This window comes from Sphaeramia orbicularis, chromosome 1 (genome assembly GCF_902148855.1).
Source record: "Sphaeramia orbicularis chromosome 1, fSphaOr1.1, whole genome shotgun sequence".
NCBI classification, from domain to species: Eukaryota; Metazoa; Chordata; class Actinopteri; order Kurtiformes; family Apogonidae; genus Sphaeramia; species Sphaeramia orbicularis.
The window spans coordinates 4,491,031-4,513,359 of NC_043957.1; the positions used below are offsets into that span (position 1 = coordinate 4,491,031).

Below are 22,329 nucleotides of genomic sequence, written 5' to 3' on the forward strand. Positions count from 1 at the left end.
TTTCTTTCTTTCTTTCTTTCTTTCTTTCTTTGTTTTACTAAAAAATGCTGTAAATTCTACTTATAGTATAACATTATTTTGACAGACATCAGTCTTGTCCAAACCGAACCATTTCCAGGCTAGTGAAGTGGACCCACGTGTCACTATGAAATCATCTGCTGACACTCCTGCATATTTCCTTCATGTGAAACCATGTTGTGTTTTGGGTGCTACCGAGTCACCATGAGACTGAATCCTGTCTGCTGATTGGCTTTTGAGGCACACACTCAGCCAATAAGGACTTTCATGCACCTCTCCTTTACCATCTATGCACCGTCTGTTTGTTTTCTTTTTGAGACCGTATAAATACTCGATAATGTAAAATTGCACATGGTCAAATCAACATTTATGATATTATTGTTGGTGGTATACATCTTCCATCTCTACTAAGAATTTCATCTTTGACCTTTGACTTGTAAAGTCTACCAGGCTACTCCATTTATCCACAAGTCCAAGTGAAAGTTTGTGCCAAATTCCTCTTACGGTCTATGGTTCAGCTCTTTTCTTGACCTGAACCATATGCAATTTCCCCTTGGGATTCATGTAGTGAATCTGAACTTGGATGTGACTAAAGTGGACCAGTTCTGTCTTATCTTAAACCCCTAATCCACAGCACAAGAACAGAGGCTCCCAACTCTTACCTTAGGACTCACATTTTCCCATGATCAGTAATTCATGACCCACTTTAATAGAATCCAGAAGAAGCTAATGTATGTTTCAAAGGTAAGCAAACTGAGCTTTTTTCTTAACATTTATATATTTTCATTTAGTGAAACGCATTAAGAACCGATGCTGCAAAGGATGCAAATCTGCATGTCCTCCATCACCACATCGATAAATCTCCATTTTATTTATTTATTTACAATATATTTACAGTTAAGAAACGTGGAGATAGAGGATATTTTGTGCAGTGATTGTTAAGTGTAGACATTGGCTAGCTTGATGCTAACTGTAGTACCATCATCTTCTCTTTGTCAACTTCCTCACATGTTTCTCCATGGCACTAATCTTTATTTTCTTCTCAGAACTCTGCAGCTAGGTTATTAACCAAAACCAAGAAGAGAGAGCACATTACTCCAGTGTTGGTTTCCCTGCACTGGCTACCGGTAACCTACAGAATTGATTTTAAGATACTACTCCTCACGTATAAAGCTCTAAATGGAACCGGACCAAGTTACATTGCAAACTCACTGATCAATTATGTACAAACTAGAACACTGAGGTCATCAAACGCAGGGTTACTAGCGACTCCCAGAAATATTACAAAGAAAATGGGGGACGCAGCCTTTACTAACTATGCACCAAAGTTCTGGAATACAATTCCAAAAGACATGAGAGAAGCCAGTTCACTGAATATATTTAAAACCAAATTAAAAACATTTTTATTCTCATCAGCCTTTGAAAGGAGATAAAAATGGGGTCACAATTCAGGAACCAGGAATGTGCGGTTTTTATTTTTATTTTATTTTATTGTATTTCTGTTTTTATTTTTTATTTTATTGTATTTCAAATTTCATCTTATTTCTTGCACTTCAAAAATTCTATGCATAATCAAATATTTTAATGTGCGCTGTTTTTTTCTCTCAATTTCTCTCAAATTTCATTTTATTTCTTGATGTATAATCAAATCTTAATGTATTTTAATATTGTATTTTTTCAATCAATGTGAAGCACTTTGGGCTACAATTTCTGTATGAAAGGTGCTATACAAATAAAGTTTATTATTATTATTATTATTATTATTCTCTGTTCCTTCTATCGTGATACTGTTCTAGCCCAAATTTGTGCACTACCTGACAAACCTAGTATTGGCTGCAGACTGTCCATATAGACTTGTAAAGATTTTCAGCTGAAAATATTTCTCACAGTGTCGTGGCTGAATTTGGCTCGCAGACGCTTCTTCTCAAACATTTAATGTGTGTAATGCATTAAACAATTTAGTGTGTAATACATCACAGGGTCTCTCATATTGTTTCATAACCTGCTTCGAGGACATGAACATCCATCTTCATCTGTAGCACCTTATTCTTCTCAAATATCATGCTCGCTATGTCCGGGTCAAGGTAATTTCATTTTCAGGCATATCAACACATTTCAGGGAGCTCTGCCATGCAGAATTACTACAGTAATATTTCTTAATATTAAAGTCTGTTGTGCTGGATGGATGCCATGGTTTGTCAAAGCTACTGCCAGAGCCTTGTTTCATGTCTGAACCTTTGAGGGTTGACTTCGGGGTTTGTCTCCATTATAAGAGGTGTCTGCATTATAAGACCATCTGGACGCATCTGTTGCACTTTTTGGCTTTTCAGTGATTTTACTCAATCTTTACTCAGAAGACAAATTAGATCAACCATATATGTAGATACCTGCGACCCTCTCATATGACACAGAGGCTTTATAATAATGCTGGTACAAAAAAAAGTCTTGTTGTCTTGGTTAGGTTTAGGAAAAGATAATGGTATGGGCTGAAACTTGAAGGTGATAAATTATAGTTTTAAAGACTGATTCATTAACAACTAGAAAAATCCCAGAACAGCTGATTTCCCCCTGGAAAAAAGCATTTGACACAGTGGGACTCGTGACATCCACATCTGTGTTTAGTTCAGCAGTTTTCAAGTTTCTATTTAGGTTTTAGGTTTAGGTTTTAGGTTAGTTTATTTCAGACACAGACATAATACAAAACACATGAAACAAAAAAAAACAACAAAAAAACAAAACAAAACAAAATAATAATAATAATAATAATAATAATAATAATAATAATAATAATAATAATAATAATAATAATAATAATAAACTATACACAAATTTAAAAAAAAAATCAAACGATAGAAAAATAATAATAATAATAATAAACAATACACAAAAAATCAAATAATAGGAAAAAAAAGAACTGTTGTGCCTGAAAGTCAAAGTGATGAAAACTATCAATGAGCATCAGTGTTGAACTACATATAAATTATATGTGATTCAAGATGCAGTTTGTTGTTGACAAGGCTGATATTATCCACCAGCTACTATCAGAGATAAAATGTGCCGATACCAGTAGTTTAGAAATTCTACAGGGTGTCCCGTAAGTCTCCATACATAGGAGACATAATACATTCCATACATATATGGTTCTAACATGTATTTCTTTATATTTCTTCTTTATAGTTCTTCAGCAGACACGCATTGAAATGTGTTCCTGACAAAATGGCAGTCATATAGAGCAAATTATATAAATAAAAATGGTTTATGTCAAGAAACGTTTATTTTTCCTATGTATGGAGACTTATGGGACACCCTGTAGTTTCAAAAAGAGACCAAAACTTTGTTGATCCAAACCTCCAACATAAACAACATAAACACACCTTCTCGTTCAGTGAGGGTTCATGTGTTTCATTAATGTCCACATTATAGATTAATACTGAAGATATCAAAACAAATTATGCATCTTGACACTTAAAGCGATATTACACTTACCTGAGCTCTAAACTGAAATATATGACTTAAAAAGGACAGTGTTGGTAACAAAACATATACATATTCAGCAAAGATATAAAAACTAGAGGTAGACCGATGATTTTTTTCAATATCGGCCTTAATTTTTTTTTTTTTGACAGCAAATATTTGATCAGTTGTAAAAATGTTATAAGATATTTGATCAGGCACCTGTGTGGACAGCACTTGAAGTTCAATAAATGCTACAAGAGTACTATATGTATGTGTATTAATAATTGTATTTATATTGCTGCATAAAAATCTTAATTATCTGACCATTTCAATTGTATTTTACGGTCAATGTGCTTTAAAAAAAAAAAAAAAAAATCAGCCTTAAATATCGGCCTCTTTTTGTGGTCTGTTTGTTTGTTTTCGTTAACCCTGTCACAATATTTATCTAAAAGTTGAAAAATAAAATAAAATAAAAATATCGGCATCATAAATCAGCTGTAGATATCGACCAATGGCTGACCAAATTTTAAAAAATCAACATCAGCCTTAGAAAAACCCATATCTGTGGACCTCTAATAAAAATTAGCATGATTTTACATTTAAAAATGAAACCTAAAGAAATAGCCTGTTGGGCCATTTTCAGACGTGTCCTTTATTTATCCTTTTTCCTGGATATGAGTAGATACTGTATTTAAATGTATGAAATTGCAGCTCAGGTCACTCAGAAACCAACGTAACCTAGTAAACTACAGGATATAATACAAATATAAGGAACTTTAATTATTTAATGTTAACCCTTTCATGCATGGTGGTCAGTCCAGTGGACAGTTCTTCTCCAGCTGTTCTCTTGTATATTCATGGATTTTATTGTTTTAGTTCCATATCAGCCAACACAGTGGACACCTATGCATCATCCCATACACTGTAATTCATACCATTACTGTAACTTTGCTGTTCTAGATAAACCTGATCTGCACTAACATGTTTGAGTCTAAATCAATTGCTTGTTATTGTTATTAGACTGTAGTTTTGTTTTTTGCATATTGTCCATGAAGTGAGTAATAACTAATATTAGAGTATGTTAAAATATGACAAACACCACAGTAACAGCATTTTTTTTTTTAAATCATACTTTTTACTCAGTATATCGGTAAATACATGTTTCTTTGCTTCAAAAATTAAATGCATGATGTCCAGCTGAGTGGATAGTTTTGCAACCCCATGAAAAATAGGTTCATTATAAAATTTTCAATCGCATTGTTTTTTTCATGCCTAAAGAGGAAGATAAGATATTTGATCAGGCACCTGTGTGGACGGCACTCGAACTTCAATAAATGCTACAAGAGTACTATATGTATGTGTGTTAATAATTGTATTTATTTTGCTGCATAAAAATCTTAATTATCTGAGCATTTCAATTGTATTTTATGGTCAATGTGCTTTAAAAAAAAAACAAAAAACAAAAAACGCCTAAAATATCGGCCTCTTTTTGTGGTCTGTTTGTTTGTATTCGTTACTCCTGTCACAATATTTGTCTAAAAGTTGAAAAATAAAATAAAATAAAAATATCGGCATCATAAATCAGCTGTAGATATCGACCAATGGCTGACCAAATTTTTAAAAATCAACATCAGCCTTATTACCAGATTAACAGCATTTTTAAAAATATTTCATAGTTTTCACTCAGTATATCAGTAAATACATGTTTCTTTGCTTCAAAAATTAAATGCATGGTGTCCAGCTGAGTGGATATTTTTGCAACTCCATGAAAAATAGGTTCATAAAAAAATTTTCAATCACATTGTTTTTTTCATGCCTAAAGAGGAATACAAACACTCAGGAAAAATAACTTGATTAGGGTCAAAACACGGTATTCAACATCTCTCTGACGGGACATTTTAGAGACAATTTGACCCACATTTTTACTTTTAAATTCATTTTTGGTTTAGTTGGACCATAAGGGATCATCCAAAAACAAGGAGCTACTTTATATTGAAATAAATGTTGGAATGGAAATCAATTAAAGTTCGCTCTCTGACAGAACATTACTGTTTTGATCCATTAAGGTTCTCATAATTCATGCACGAAAGGGTTAATGTTGAGTCAGGCATTCCCAGATGACTCTACATCATGCAAAAAATGCCAAAAAAATTAACGTCAGAGGGCTTGTGGTTCTTTACCCACAAAAAAATGTCCACCTAAAACACAAAACCCCAACCTAACCCTTTCAGATCTGCATAAATATATGGTCATTCTGTCCTGATGTCCCTGATCTCATCTTCAAATCTAATGAAACAAGACACAACATTGAATACACCCATGTACTAGATGTCACTAAACAACAATATGTAACTGTGGGTTATAATAAATAATTCCTATTACCAACAGGACATCGAGCTCAGCCAATCAGATGTTTGTTTTCTAGTTTGGCTTTAGTCTGAAAATGAAATTAAACACTAAAACATCTCGTCTTCCGTCTTGGAGGATCATTTGTTTAGTTGCTTTAGTACAAACTGTGTGCATGTTTCTGTTTGTGTGTAGAAGAGTGTATTTGTATGAGTTTGAGAAGCTGTGGAATCTGCTCTGTTGGGGTCACATTCCTCACTTTCTCATGTGTTTACACCGACTGTTTTCAGCCAAAAACACACATTTGGACACTTAACCATGAATAATCGCCACTGAAAAATATTTATACTGTAGGCACTCAGTTGCATTGGTTGATCTGTGATATTTCCTTTTAAACAATATTTCAAGAGCCGTAATAAACAACTTGAATGCATTTTGATTGAAATCCAATGGTTATAAAATGACCTCAGCTTCTGACAATGAATGAGGAGTACTTTGCTCATCTCAACAGTTTTAACAGCCCATAAAGACCCAAACATCCACCATCGACCCAAACATCCACTGATATAAATGTTTCATACCTGTTGATCCACTAATTCTATCAATATATGGAAATAATTGGGGTAAAATACAGTTCGTCTTCTTTTCATGGTCATCAGATATGACCCATTTGGATGATCACAGGATCCGTAGTTACCATGGAAACACCATCATCTTCTACAACATTAATTAACCAGTAAAGCCCACGGAATTGGATCAATGACAGTGGATGGAAACACTGGGTCGATGTTCAATTACACTGGGTTACAAAAAAATGTTTTTTGCAAGTTGTCTAGGTTTTTTCAACTGAATTAGGACCATTTTGCACCGCTAAATCCAAAAATGACATCTGTTTTTCTCAATCAGGTCAGGGTTTTTTTTGCTAATTTGATTTTGAAAAATTTGATCTTCTCACAAAATTGATTACATTTTTGTGACTTTATCAGTTGATTTTTTTATATAGTTCTCACCCAAAAAAGGTTTTAAGAGAAAAAAAAATAATTTGATCACTTGATTCCTGTTAGGTACAATGGTGTAATCACCGCAGATGTAGCAGAATACGTCAGACTTATTTTTGCAAGATCTTCTAGTCGAAGCCATTTCATTCACCTGTAATATTAAAAAAACCATTAATTGGCAACAGTAAAATCTTCAGAACTCGTTTATTGCAAGAAATATGAAAGAATTTTGTATCATATGATGTGAAAATGCCCATAAATGTAAGCAAAAATGTTCAAAAGCCAATATGTAGCATAGTTCAGAAAGTTGACCTGATTGAGCAAAATTAATGTGATTTTTGGATTCAGCACCAAAATGATCCTAAATCAGCTCAAAAAACTGAAACAACAATTTGTTGTTGACCAGTGTTATTGATACCTTTGCTGAAAAATTCTTCAGTTTTCTCTGTTTTTGATATAATAACCCTTGACTTTAATCTGAGCATGAACATCTACATGAGGGAAGTAAATATAGGAAAATATATGATTTACACTGAAAAAACACAAAATAAGGAGGATAATATTTCAATCAGTGGTGATAAATCACATAACAACGGTTAAATATAGAGGAAAATGAATCTGGGAACTGCCACAAAAGTAACACTGGGTCTTTATGGGTTAATAATACTTGAACTGGAATGGTCATTATTAAAGCTTGTCATTGTTTAGATAGATAGATAGATAGATAGATAGATAGATAGATAGATAGATAGATAGATAGATAGATAGATAGATAGATAGATAGATAGATAGATAGATAGATAGATAGATAGATAGATAGATAGATAGATAGATAGATACTTGATTAATCCCAAGGGAAATTCAAGCATTCAGCAACTTTGCATACAGCACAAGAAGACAAAAAATAAACAGACCAAAACAAAACAGTTACTGGTTAAAACAGTACAACAAACTGAAAAAGTAATTTAAGTGTAACAGTGATTTAGTGATCTAGGGCAGTTTGAAAATTAGGTGCAGTCCAACTACATAAGGTGCTTGGATGTTTTACAGCAGGGCTGTCAAACTCATTTTAGTTCAGTTCCACATTCAGTTAAATTTGATCTGAAATGGGCCTAACTAGTAAAATAATAAGATAATAATATATAAATAATGTCAACTCCAAACTTTTCTCTGTGTTTTAGAGCGAAAAAAGTTAATGTACATTATGAACAGGTTTACATCTACAAACTATCCTTTCAAAAGATGTGAATAACATGAACAAACTGAAAAAATAAGTATAATTTTAACAATAGTCTGCCTCAGTTTATCATTTACACATGTTCATTCTAACTTACAGATCACAGTGGATCTACAAACACACAAAACATTGAGTAACAGGCAGAATATTGTTAAAATTGTACTGACTTCTCTTAAGACATTTCAGGTTATTCACATTTTTTGCAAAAATATACTTTGTTTTAGTGTAAATACATGAAAACATTTACATTTACAAAGAGAAACATTTGGAGTTGTCATTATTTATATGTTGTTATGATAGTATTTTACTGGTCCTGTCCACTTTAGATTGAATTGGTCTGAATGTGGAACCTGAACTAAAAGGTTTGTTCATATTTTAGTGTCATTTTTGCATTTCACAAATTCATCCCAAGGGCCGGACTGGACCCTTTGGTGGGCTGGATTTGGCCCCCGGGACGCATGTTTGACACCTGTGTTTTACAGTGTCATTGGACCAGTCCTAATGTGGCCATGACTGACATAGAGACCCCCCCCCCCCCCCGACCACTCAGTGATGAATTGTCCAGTCTGATGGCCAGGGGGATGAAAGAGTTCCTGAGCCTCTTTGTGGAGCAGGTCGGACACAGCCACCTGGAGCTGAACACACTTACCCATGTGCTGCTGAGAAGTTCTTGGAGGAGGTAAAGGTGGTGGAGCTGCGTTGTGGTGCACATTTCCAGCCATGCTGATACACCGGCACGCCTTGGTGCTCCAACTGTGACCAGGTGGACACGTCCTATTGGCCACTGGACACCTTTAAAAGGAAGAGACGACATATCACTGGCAAGGCAAGGCAAGTTTATTTGTGTAGCACATTTCAGCAACAAGGCAATTCAAGGTGCTTCACACAGGACATTGAAATAAAAGTTAAAACATTATAAAAGAAACATGTAAAAGGTGATTAAAAACAGCAAGTAAGAAAACAATACATAAAATCAAAAAAAAAAAATAAAATAAAATAAAATAAAAACACACATATTAAAGTAAGAGTTGCAGTGCAGAGTTTCAAAGAGAATATAACATTTAAAAAGTCAAAAGCCTTTTAGTCAGTGGCAGCAGTGAACAGGTGAGTCTTTAACCTGGACTTAAAAGAACTCAGACTCTCAGCAGACCTGATATTTTCTGGTAGTTTGTTCCAGATATACGGAGCATAGAAACTGAACACTGATTCTCCATGTTTAGTTCTGACTTTTGGAGCACAGAGCAGACCTGCACCAGATGACCTGAGTGGTCTGGATGGTTCAGACTGGACTAGAAGGTCTCTGATGGATTTTGGGCCTGAAACATTCAGTGCTTTATATGCTAGTAAGAGAATGTTAAAGTCTGTTCTCTGAGAGACAGGGAGCCAGTGTAGAGACCTGAGAACTGGACTGATGTGGTCCACTCTCTTGGTCTTAGTGAGGACTTGAGCAGCAGCATTCTGGATCAGCTGCAGTTGTCGGATAGACTTTTTAGGCAGACCACAGAAGATCCTGTTCCAGTAGTCAACTCCACTAAAGATAAATGCATGGACAAGTTTTTCAAGGTCCTGCTGCGACATCAGTCCTTTAATCCTAGAAATGTTCTTGAGGTGATAGTAAGCTGACTTTGGAATTGTTTGTATCACTGGGTTTAGTCTGTCCAATATCACGGTTTTATCACACGTTCACTCAGCAATTCACCACAGAGTAGGAATACACTGAGTTTATTGCTCAATATATTGTATTTGTCTCGACCAACAAATGAGTGGTGTGGTCCAGTCCAGTTTCTTTCACTTAAGACAGCTGCAAAAGTAAAATCAGTTCTGCCCAGGGATCTGTTTGAACCTGTGATCCATGCTTTTGGAACTACAGTCTACTCTCGTTATACCGCCAACTTCCTTTCACGGCCAAATTGGCGGTATAGTGAAAATGGCGTTACAACGGGTTGCGTCCATAATGTGCATGTGTTTACTATATGATGTCTGTGCTGCCTCCGTTAACCCGTTCTAATTGCGTTTCTAAATAAATCTAGATTCTGTTATGTTGTAAGGGATCATTTAAAGTGGGGAAACATTTTAAACATTATTATACCGTGTCGGGAAATGACACCCCATCATCTTGAGGCTTTGGCTTAATCCCACGTCCTCTTCCCGACATCCTGACCTACTGAGTGTTCTGCGATAAATGAACGGTGGCCGTTCCGTAGACCTACTCGTAGCTTGTCGCGATCAGCGTCTGGCACGTTTGTTTCAGTGCATTGTTAAAATTTATGTGTACTCGATGGCAATCACGCTGGCGGTATAACGGTCGGGAAATCAATGGTATAAGTGTTGTTTGTGCATGGAACTGGGCTGGCGGATGGCGATAGGCGGAAATGGCGGTAGGTAATGGAATAATGCATTGGGGATTTTTGTGCAATGGTTTTGGTCGGCGGTGAGCGAAAATGGCGGTATAACGGCGGGCGGTTTAACGAGAGTAGACTGTACTAGACTTGACTATTGTAATGCACTGTATGCCGGGCTGAGTGAAAATGCACTTTCCCGACTGCAGCTGGTCCAAAACGCTGCAGCTCAGCTTTTAACAGGGACACGCAAACATCAACATATTTCACCAGTTTTTAGCTTCACTCCATTGGTTGCCAGTGCGTTTTAGAGCTGATTTTAAAATTCCTCTGTTTGTTTTTAAATGTTTGAATGGCCTTGCCCCCTCCTACCTGTCTGACCTGATCCACCCCTACCTCCACCCCCCCCCCACACACACCCCCATCGTGCTCTCAGGTCAGATCAGCTGCAGTTTGTGGTTCCAAAAACTAAACAGAAGCTTCATGGGGACCGGGCCTTTTCTGTTGACGCCCCAAAGTTGTGGAACCAGTTGCCCTTAGTTGGTGGACAGGCTCAGTCTGTACCTGTCTTTAAATCACGTCTGAAAACGCACTTTTTCTCATTGGCTTTTAATCAACGAGTGACATGTCTGGTTTTTTTATGCTGCTTTAAACAGATTTTAATTTGTCTTTGTTTTTATGATGGTTGTATTTTGTTGTTCTTAGCCCGCTTTACACCCTGTGTTATCACTAGTTTTATTTACTTATTTAATCCCTTGTTTTATGTTTGGTGTACGGCACTTTGGCCAGCTGTAAAGTTCTTAACCCTTTCATGCATAGTGGTCACTACAGTGGACGGCTATTCTACAGCTGTTCTCTTGTATATTAATAGATTTTTTATTTATTTATTTATTTATTTTACACATATCTTTATTAAAGTTTTAAGACACCACATATCTTTTCTGAAATGAATTGGTAACATTATGTAGATCTCCCGTGAGCATAAAGCCCCAGAATCACAAGCACCCCCACAGTTTTCACACATTTTATCAGTAAATACATGTTTCTTTGCTTCAAAAATTAAACGCATGGTGTCCAGCTGGTTCTTCTTCTTCTTCCTCTTCTTCTTATTATAATATTTTATTTTTTTAACTTTTTTATTTTCTAATTTTTATTTTTATTTTTTTACTTTTCATTTATTTTATCTATTTATTTATTATTTATTTATTTGTATAAGAAATTTTTCAATCACATTGTTTTTTCGTGTTTAAAGAGAAACGAAAACACTCATGGAAAAAAATCTTGATTAAGGGTCTCATAATTCATGCATGAAAGGGTTAAAGTGCTTTATTAATAAAGTTGGTATGGTATTTCTGCAGGTTTTTGTATGATGTACAAAAAAAAAAAAAAAAAAAAAAAAAAAGAAACAGCAGAGATACAGGGGTTGGACAAAATAATGGAAACACCTTAAAAAATCAACAAAATATAATTTAATATGGTGTAGGTCCGCCTTTTGCGGCAATTACAGCCTCAATTCTCCGAGGTATTGATTCATACAACTTGTGAATTGTTTCCAAAGGAATTTTCAGCCATTCTTCAGTTAGAATACCCTCCAACTCTTTTAGAGACGATGGCGGTGGAAATCGACGTCTTACTTGAATCTCTAAAACTGACCATAAATGCTCAATAATGTTGAGGTCTGGGGACTGTGCCGGCCATACGAGATGCTCAACTTCATTAGAATGTTCCTCATGCCATTCTTTAACTATTCTAGCTGTATGGATTGGGGCATTATCATCTTGAGGTGAAGGTGTTTCCATTATTTTGTCCAACCCCTGTATGAGACATTTTGTTTCTCTGACATCTGAACACTGGCTTGAAAAGCTGGGAGAGACTTCATAAGTCCAAGAAATAGGTATATGTTTGAGTCTAAACGCTGAGTTCAGTCTGATTTGTGGACAAATAAAGACCTTGATCAAAGGGAGATTCCTTGGTTGAGCTTCAATCAGATGAGCCAGGGAGGAGAAGGAAGAAGGATCAGAGGATTACCTTTGCTGTGATATCTCCAGAATTCAGTGAAAAAAAAAAAAAAAAAAGGTCTGTGGGATTTGTTCCCTCTGAAGTCACTGAAGTACAGAATGCTTACTTATGGTGATAATTTATGGAAATGCATGAATTTTCTTTTGTAGATGGAGCAGTCACAGTCAGTTTTGAATGTAGACTATGGGTCGGCAACCTTTGCAAACTAAAGAGACATTTTAAGACAGAAAAAGAAAAACAAAACTGTCTGGAGCCAAAACATTCCCTTATACTTTTCCTCAAACTGGTGACTGTTCAAGAAGTTCTTTAGGAGTGAAAGGAGGGAATGAGAAAGTATGTGTAGTCTTTTCCTTTCTTCTCTTATTTCTGTGTACTATACTACTTTTTTTTTTTTTTTACTTTTACGATTTGAGTTCCTTCATCATTATATATGGTTTCTGTTTTTGATTTTCTTTTATGTTTTTCCTTATTTTTTATTGATTGATTGATTATTTTTTTTGGCCTGTGGGTTGGGTGGGTGGGAAGGGATGGGTGTTGACAGTCAGATATGTCATTCTTGATTGTGTATTGACTGTTATGAATTGATATAATGTCTGTTGTGTTCACTGAAAATATTCAATAAATATAGTTGGAAAAAAAAAAGTTCTTTAGGAGTAGTTTGTACAGAATAAGTGGAGAATAAATCCAAGTTTCAGTGCATTTACAGAACTACAAAGAAATTACAAAACTAAAGAAAACAGTGATATTTGTCATTATTTTTGTTTGATGCAAAAATCAGCTGGTGAGTGAAGGCTTTCTTTGCAATAGAGAATACAGATGAATACCTTCAGTGTCATAAAATTAAAAGTCAACTTTTGATACTATTACTATTTTTGTTTTTATTAATTTGGAGTAGAGTACATTTTTACAACTGCATAACATCAGAATCATTTTATTGCTATGGCAAAATGTGTACCAAAAAAAGTGTTATTCATTTCCTTATGGTTTTTGGCAAATTTACATTGAGCCACTGGAAAAGGATCCAAGAGCCACAGGTTGCCTACCCCTGATTTAACCCTGAAATAAATCAACTAGATTCCTCCATAAAAGATGCTCAGACAAACGACAGATCTTTATCAGCATCAAGGTCAGGAACATTGAATGAACACAGATTCAAACTTAAATAAGGAAAAACCCTTAAAGATGAAGAGAGATGAGTATTTGATACTGCCGTCATTAAACAAAAAAGGCATAAAATAAAAGTAAAAATAAAAAAATCAGACAAGTGTGCTTCTATCAAGTTGTGTCTAATGTAATTTTCATTTGTCTTATTTTGTTTTCATCAGTTGTGTTAGATTTTGTATATAAATAAAATAATTTATGAAATGAAAAATAATCACCTGGTTTCTTTCACTTTATACTTTCATATTAATTTCTCAGTGTAATAAGGCCTGAGATATCAATAAAGTTCAATCTAATCTAATCTAATCTAATCTAATCTCATTTTGACTTTTTCTATGTATATTGTCATGTTACTTTTGACATTTTTTTCATCTCGTGTCAAACAAATAACTCTAAACTGAAAATAATCATCTGTTTCCTTTCCTTGAAACTGGAGAATGATTTAGATATTGTATGCATATGGATATTTATCTGTGTTAATCTAGATAAAGTGATGGACTAAGTGGTAAAATCACCTGTTGGACTGAATCATACAGTTTATTATGTCTGCTTCTTTTTTTTTGTTTCTTGTTCTGTCTGTGTTATCTGGACAAAATTCCTGAAAAATTCTCTGAAAATAAACTGATACTCCAATGCTGAGTTAATCCAGAGAGCAGAAATCGTTTGCGTCACAACAACAAAGAAGCAAAGGAAAATATACTTCCAGTAAGACACAAACACACCCACAATCAACTGAATGAAACTCCGGGATGTGAAAGTGGTCTGGACGAAGAGCGACGTTTAGAAACCTGGTGATCTGGACGGAGAGACAGACGGCGAGCGGCGCAGACAGACAAATTGTTTGAAGTTGTGAAAGAGTCTGGCAATGAAAGGCACACGGTGTGGTTTCAATTAGAGCAGCAGTGGCTGGACATAAACACACAGCGAGACGGAAAACCCATGAAAAAGACGGAGAGACCAGAGTTTTGGGGAAGAAAAGGTTGAGTCTGGCGTGTTCTTTCACTACATCTAATGTGAAACATACGTGCATGGGACGCTTATGTGTGCATGTGTGTGTTCTTACATGCCGGATGATTTGTAGGTGTGAAAATCTCGACAATGTGTTTCCTTTTTCCAGCGCTAATCCGACACGCTGTGTTCGGCACTCTCAGCGTCAAATACCTGCACGGAACGCCAGGACTTGGACTCCACACACTTCGCCACTTTGAACGCCACACACTTGCACAGTCTACATCACCCAGGCCTTTTAGCGTTGATGAGCCACTTCGGCTTCGAGATACAACAACGAAACCCTCAGAGTAGCAGAACAGAAAACAACATGTCATAATCATTTCCTAACGGGTCGGGTGGGATGTCGAAAAACAAGTGATTTGTGGTCGACGCCGGCCATCCGTCACACACACACAAGGAGGTGTTCTCCGAGTGCTCTTCAGGTTTCTGCTGGATTTATCGTACAGCTCTATGGCATATATAATTGCACATTCCATATCAAACAGGTCATTAGTTTCTGGTGTTCCCGCGGTTTCATCTAAGAGCCAGGATAACGAAGGAGACGGGACCTTCCTCGACGTCTAGAGCCGTGGTTTTCAACCGGTCTAACTTCAGGACCTACTGTCACCGCTCAATGACGAGCCTCGACCCAAACTGATAAAACTTAAAACTTCTCAAATTGATTTAATGAAAACATGAGGTATTTGGAAACTGAGATAATAGAGAATATCATAGTACATCACAGGTAGGGATGGGAATCGTTAAGAATTTGACAATTCCGATTCCTTATCGATTCTCTTATCGATTCTCATTGGGTGAGGGAATAAAAGAGTACAAACAGGTGTGTTTGCATTAACTGTCTTTTATATTTCCATCTGCACAGAAAATAGAACATATACAGTATGAACAAATAATAAGAACAGATGATGCCGGGCCGGTTCGGTGGGGGGGGGGGGGGGGTGCAGTGAAAGTGAAACTACAGACTCTTTACTAATTCCTCTATTGCCGCATTTCTACTTCGTGGAACCGGTTCAACTCGGCTCGGCTTGTCTCCCGTTGTTGTTCACCTCATTTCCTTTCCCTTCTTACCTTTGGAAACTTGTATTTGAGGAGTTACGACGTTTGTTGCCCACACCAGAACCGGAACCGGCCCAGCGTTCACTCTGCTGCTACATTTACAAGCGCCGCTGAGTAGAGAATCAAATACGTGACATTCCTGTAAATGATTCACATGTGGACAAATGTTTGAGGAGACTGGAGGGATTCCACCTTTAGAAGACATGGAAGCTGTGACAGTGTTCCAGTGGACCTGGTGTGGTCTGTTTAGACCTGGTGTGGTCTGTTTAGACCTGGTGTGGTCTGTTTGGACCTGGTGTGGTCTGTTTAGACCTGGTGTGGTCTGTTTGGACCTGGTGTGGTCTGTTTAGACCTGGTGTGGTCTGTTTGGACCTGGTGTGGTCTGTTTAGACCTGGTGTGGTCTGTTTAGACCTGGTGTGGTCTGTTTGGACCTGGTGTGGTCTGTTTAGACCTGGTGTGGTCTGTTTAGACCTGGTGTGGTCTGTTTAGACCTGGTGTGGTCTGTTTGGACCTGGTGTGGTCTGTTTAGACCTGGTGTGGTCTGTTTGGACCTGGTGTGGTCTGTTTAGACCTGGTGTGGTCTGTTTGGACCTGGTGTGGTCTGTTTAGACCTGGTGTGGTCTGTTTAGACCTGGTGTGGTCTGTTTGGACCTGGTGTGGTCTGTTTAGACCTGGTGTGGTCTGTTTAGACCTGGTGTGGTCTGTTTGGACCTGGTGTGGTCTGTTTAGACCTGGTGTGGTCTGTTTAGACCTGGTGTGGTCTGTTTGGACCTGGTGTGGTCTGTTTGGACCTGGTGTGGTCTGTTTAGACCTGGTGTGGTCTGTTTGGACCGTTTCTGCCTCAACGCCATGTTGTCTACGTTCTGACCAAAACAATGCAGCGTACGTGTGACATCATCGCGCATGCACAACGAAGGTGGAATCGATAAGCAGAATCGTTAAGCAGGCAGGCAAACGATTCCAAGGAATCGAGCTACTGGGAACCGGTTCTCAAAAAGAACCGGTTCTCGATTCCCATCCCTAGTCACACGTATTGAACATAGGGCCCACAGGCAAAAACCAGCCCACCAAAGGGTACAACTAGGCCCCTAGGATGAATTTGTGAAATGCAAAAAATACACATTCCATGCAACCATGGCCCCATAAAAAACAGTTTGCTGTAACTGGTTTGTTCTGCATAAAAGCAGAGCACACTGTGTTTCACTGGTTTGTCTTGTACAATAATTATGTTGATCAGCAAAAAATGACAGTTTTCTGTAAATAATTTCTGGAGTTTGTGTTCCTATAATATTACAAATAAATGATAATAAAGAATATTTCAATCTAGATTTTACAGTTAACCATGTCAAACTGTTATGCATTGTGGTTCTATTAGCTGTGTAAGAACCACAATGAGAATATTCGTCTGCACAGTGTCGGTGTCCTGCTGCCGGTTTTGACCCGGTAACACTGGTGTAGATGGTGTGTTTGTGTGTTGTGGGCCGTGTTGGTACTCACTCTGGCAGTGCTCTTCGGATGATGCTGTGGACCTGTTTGTAGACGTCCAGTTTGGACAGACAGCTGCACTGGGTGTGGTTGGCCACGCTGATGGTGACCGGTTTGGTGCCCTGCGTGATGGGCACGGTGATCTCAAACAGCTGCAGAGACGCAAAACAAGAATGAGGAGTGGTGATGGAGGTGCACATGATAGAACCAACAACAGACATAAACACAGCCATGGTAACATCTGAGTGTTTCTCCTTTTGCCTCCATTTTCCGATATAACTCACCTACATTTTACGAGGTGAGGAAACCATGGTTGAAGTCATACACCGTGACTTTTTTGGCTGATTGTTTAACCTGTTTAACCCTGAAAATATGGTTATTTTCAGGGGAAAAACGCCTAAACAGACATTCCCAAAGTAAATGAAGAATTCCTTCACAATAATAAGGTTCATATGGATGTTCTTGGTGTCTGTGGACATTTACAGACCTCACAGAATCTATTCCCATTGTCTAAAATATTGTATCTATTACTATGCCTGAGTAAACTGGAACAAACTAAAAGAGAAATTAGAATTTTTTATCCTCGCCTGTTTTTTTTCGGCTGGACTGACGATGATATGCATAAATTAATTGTTTGTGTCGGAGATTTTTAATAGCGTATATTTCATCCCACAAAGATTAAAACTCATGTTTGAACATTAAAGTTTGCACTAAAATACACTTTTGATGTACTTTTATTAACATTAGGGTCTAAACTTTGAACAAAAGTTGAAAAAAACATCCATTGTCCTGATTTATTATATTTTTTATAGTAGATGAATATTAATAGAATTTTTTCGGGCTGCGGGCGGGCTTATAGGACTAAAGAGGTTTTAAAGGGCTCATATTTATCTAAACCCACTTTCATTAGTCTGTGGCAAGGTTGTAATAGTTTTAGACTTTTAATTATAGTTTAGTTTTATATAGTTTTGACTTTTTGTTCTCTAATTCAGTTAGTTTTAATAACTTTTTAGAGCAGGTTTGCTAGTTTTTATTAGTTGTTTTTTCTGAATGCTTAGTTTTAGTTTAGTTTTTGTATTAGTTTCAGTTTTTTCATATATTTTATCTTCCTCTCCATCCTATTCAAAGAAATTAGTGAGGCGCAGATCAGTGGGTTACCCTGGACACTTAATTTTGGGGTCAGGTTACGGCAGCTCTGACTGAGCACAGACACAAACACATGGACAGTACCATGGATATGTTCCCTAGAGCAGGTTGGAGGGGTAATGTAGGTGGGGATGTGATCCACACACGTCGTCACTTACGTGAAAACGAAACTGAAACTTTCCATATTTTCACCGTTGGCCTCCCGACTTCTATACCTCTGTTATACCACTGATCTGAGGCGAAATTTTCACCTGTTCTGTCCTATATTAACATTGACAAAGACGAAAACTAAGTGAATTTTAAACATAATTTTTATCCGTTTTAGTTAGTTTTGTAAGCACACAATACAGTTTCAGTTAGTTATCATTTTTTTCTTGAAATTATAGTTTTAAGAGAGATTTTTAATAGCATATATTTCACCCCACAAAGATTAAAAATCACGTTTGAACATTAAAGTTTGCGCTAAAATACACTTTTGATGTACTTTTATTAACATTAGGGTCTAAACTTTGAGCAAAAGTTGAAAAAAACATCCATTGTCCTGATTTATTATATTTTCATGTAGATGAATATTAATATAATTTTTTTTAGGGCTAAACAAGAGAGTCTTAGAAATGAATAAAAAGCTCACCAGCAGGTTCTGTCAAGAATCAATACCAAAGTGAATTTGTGAGGTTGTCAGGTTCGTCTCTATGTTCCAGTCCTGTGGTCTGGATGCAGGAGATCAATGTCCCAATAGAAGTGGGTGGTACTTTCACTGGAGGAGAACTCATCAGTGATCAATAATAACAACTATACTGATATCTGTAACCATTTCCATGTTATGAGCCATTAAAATATGGTCCATTATAAGTAAGGGCAACTATTCAATATTTGAAAAGTTTGCTAAAGATATAAATTTCTCAAAACTGTGACCAAACTTTGTAGACATGGTCCCAAAGAAGATACATATCTAATTTTAAATGAATTCGACCGGTTTCAGAGAAGATTGTTGAAATGTAGATATTGGTGACCTTTAATTTGACCCCTCAAGGTCACTCAAAGTCAAAGGTCATGGGCCGAAATGAAAGTTGATATATGACTTCCCATCAGTGCTCAATAGTAACTACATTGATATCTCTAACCAGTTCCATTTTATAAGCCGTCAAAATATGGACCATTATAAGTAAAGGCAAATTTTCAGTATTTCAAACATTCAAAAATAAAAACATCTCAAAAATGTGAACAAACATTATAGACATTGTCCCAAGGTAGCTACATATAAAAGTCGCAGAAGATTTTTGAAGAAATTGCTAACGAAGATGACGACGGCAACAGACACTGCACCTTCGCAATAGCTCAAGGCCTATCGGATGGTGCGCTAATAAAAAATCTTCCGACAAACCATCACTTGTCAGCCAGAAGAAAGGTTAAAATGTTTAGATTTGGAACAACTAGAAAAGCACTCTGAGAGCGCAGACCTCCGCCAAGGCAGATCAGTGCCCCCCCCCCCCCCATCACCACCAAAATTTAATCATTTGTTCCTTGTGCCGGTATCAATATTTCCCGAAATTTTCATCCAAATCTGTCCATAACTTTTTGAAAGATCCGGATCAGTCTTTGTCATTTGATAGAACACCCCATTGTAAATCCCTGAGTCAAATTGCATGAGATTTGCACAATTCCCCCATATTGTGATTTCCACCATAAATATTAGTCCCATATTTATTTGACCTATATTTTAAGATTCCTTGACCATGAAAACATACCATTAGCAACTGGATTCATAATTATATCCTTATTAGTTCAGTAGTTATTCACGAAAATCACATTTCTCATAATGGCGGTTTTCTTCTGGATCTAGCTCCTTAAGTATTAAAGCTACATGAAATCCGGTGGCATACTCCCGATGCGGAACTGACTGAGCTACACGATGGTGCTTGTCAGAAATTTCTACCTTTAATATTAAAGGCACAGTAGGCCAAAAAGTAAGGGCACCCCCATTTTTTATATAAATTGAGATAAAATCCGCCTTCTGGATCAGATCCGGATCAGCCTTTGAAATGTGATAGAGGACCCCATTGTCAATTCCTGAGTTAAATTTCATGAGTTTTGGTCAATAATTAAGCAAGATATTGGGAAACGAAAATTTTGGCCCCATTTACCACAATGTTAACGAAAATTTCAAAGTGATCCAGAATCCAGGATTTCTTCCGGATCACCCCCAAAATTTAATCATTTCTTCCTTATCCCATTTCCAACAAACCCTGAACATTTCATCAAAATCTGTCCATAACTTTTTGAGTTATGTTGCACACTAACGGACAGACAAACAAACAAACCCTGGCAAAAACATAACCTCCTTGGCGGAGGTAAAAATGGTTTAATGTTGTGTTTTCTACAGCCTGCTTGTGGTATTGGCATTTAACCCTTTCATGCACGAATTATGAAAACCTTAATCAAATTTTTTTTCTGAGTGTTTTTATTCCTCTTTAGGCATGAAAAAAAACGATGCGATTGAAAATTTTCTTCGGAAAAATAAATAAATAAATAAATAAATAAAATAAAAATTATTTTAAAAATTTAAAAATAAAAACTGCATTAAAAAAATAATAATGAAAAAAAAAAATCTTATGAACCTATTTTTCATGAAGTTGCAAAAATGTTCACTCAGCTGGACACCACACGTTTAATTTTTGACGCACAGAAACACGTATTTACTGATAAATTGTGTGAAAACTATGGGGCGGGCTTATGATTCTGGGGGTTTATGCTCAGGAGAGAGCTACATAATGTTACCGATTCATGTCAGAAAAGATATGTAGTATCTTAAAACTTTAATAAAGATATGTGTAAAAAAAATAAAAATAAAATAAAATAAAATAAAATAAAAAATCCATGAATATACAAGAGAACAGCTGTAGAATAGCCGTCCAATGTAGTGACCAATATGCATGAAAGGATTAATTAACCCTGATTAATTAATATTGGCCACTATAGGACAAGCAAACAAAAGAAGTCACCATAAACAACTTGAAGTTCCTACAGCTAATGCTTCATAAATACTCGGTTGCCAACAGCAGCAGAGTCCCACATAGACCAGGTCCATGTCTCTATAGTATGTTCAGCTGTGTCTAGACCCAGACCTCCACAAAGGGGTCCACAAAGACCTCGGGCAGATGATTAGATTCACATCACGTAGAGCCCACGGCCATGGAAATCCAACAATCACCACTACAGAGGCTACAAATCCAGTGACAAAAAACTCTAACAATTACCACCTTATGAAGTTGGTGTGCGTTAGAGTCCTTTTGTTTTCACTTCTTGTGGTCTGTCGCTGCCAAATTTCCATCCAAATCATCCTTGGTAATCCTGAAAGTGGTATGATATCACTGTGCTGTCACTGTAAGTCTGACTGAATGGGTGCGTGAGAAGAAAACTTAACCCATAAAGACCCAAACATCCACGAATTAAATAAAAGCATCTACTGATCTAAACTGTTTAACCCTTTCATGCACGAATCATGAGAACCTTAATCAAGATTTTTTTCCTGAGTGTTTTTATACCTCTTTAAGCATGAAAAAAACAGTGCGATTGAAAATGTTCTTATGAAAAATAAATAAAGAAAAAAAAGTTTAAAAAAAAAAATACATTTAAAAAAACATAGTAATAATAATAATAAAATTCTTAGGAACCTATTTTTCATGAAGTTGCAAAAATGTCCACTCAGCTGGACACCATGCATTTATTTATAATTTTTGAAGCGAAGAAACATGCATTTACTGATAATTGCGTGAAAACTATAACTATTATACTCAGGGGAGATCTACACAATGTTACCAATTCATGTCAGAAACGATATGTAATGTCTTAAAACTTTAATAAAGATATGTGTAAAAAAAAACAAACAAAAAAACAACAAAATCCATTAATATACAAGAGAACAGCTGTAGAATAAGTGTCCACTGTAGTGACCAGTACACATGAAAGGGTTAATACCTGTTGATCCACTAATCCTATCATTACATGTCAATAATTGGTCAAAAATACAGTTTGTCATCTTTCATGGTCATCAGA

At 36.4% G+C, this 22,329-nt stretch overlaps 1 protein-coding gene across 1 annotated transcript in view; it reads right to left on the reverse strand.

Moving 5' to 3' along the window:
- The window catches only part of vegfc (vascular endothelial growth factor c), a 158,115-nt gene that overhangs the window by 24,000 nt on the left and 111,786 nt on the right, over positions 1-22,329 (reverse strand). The window contains exons 4-5 of the mRNA XM_030137724.1: positions 17,140-17,279; positions 8,705-8,847 (exon numbers count right to left, since the gene is read on the reverse strand). Of these exons, the coding sequence (XP_029993584.1) occupies positions 8,705-8,847; positions 17,140-17,279 (283 nt within the window). The remainder of the gene's footprint in view (positions 1-8,704; positions 8,848-17,139; positions 17,280-22,329) is intronic.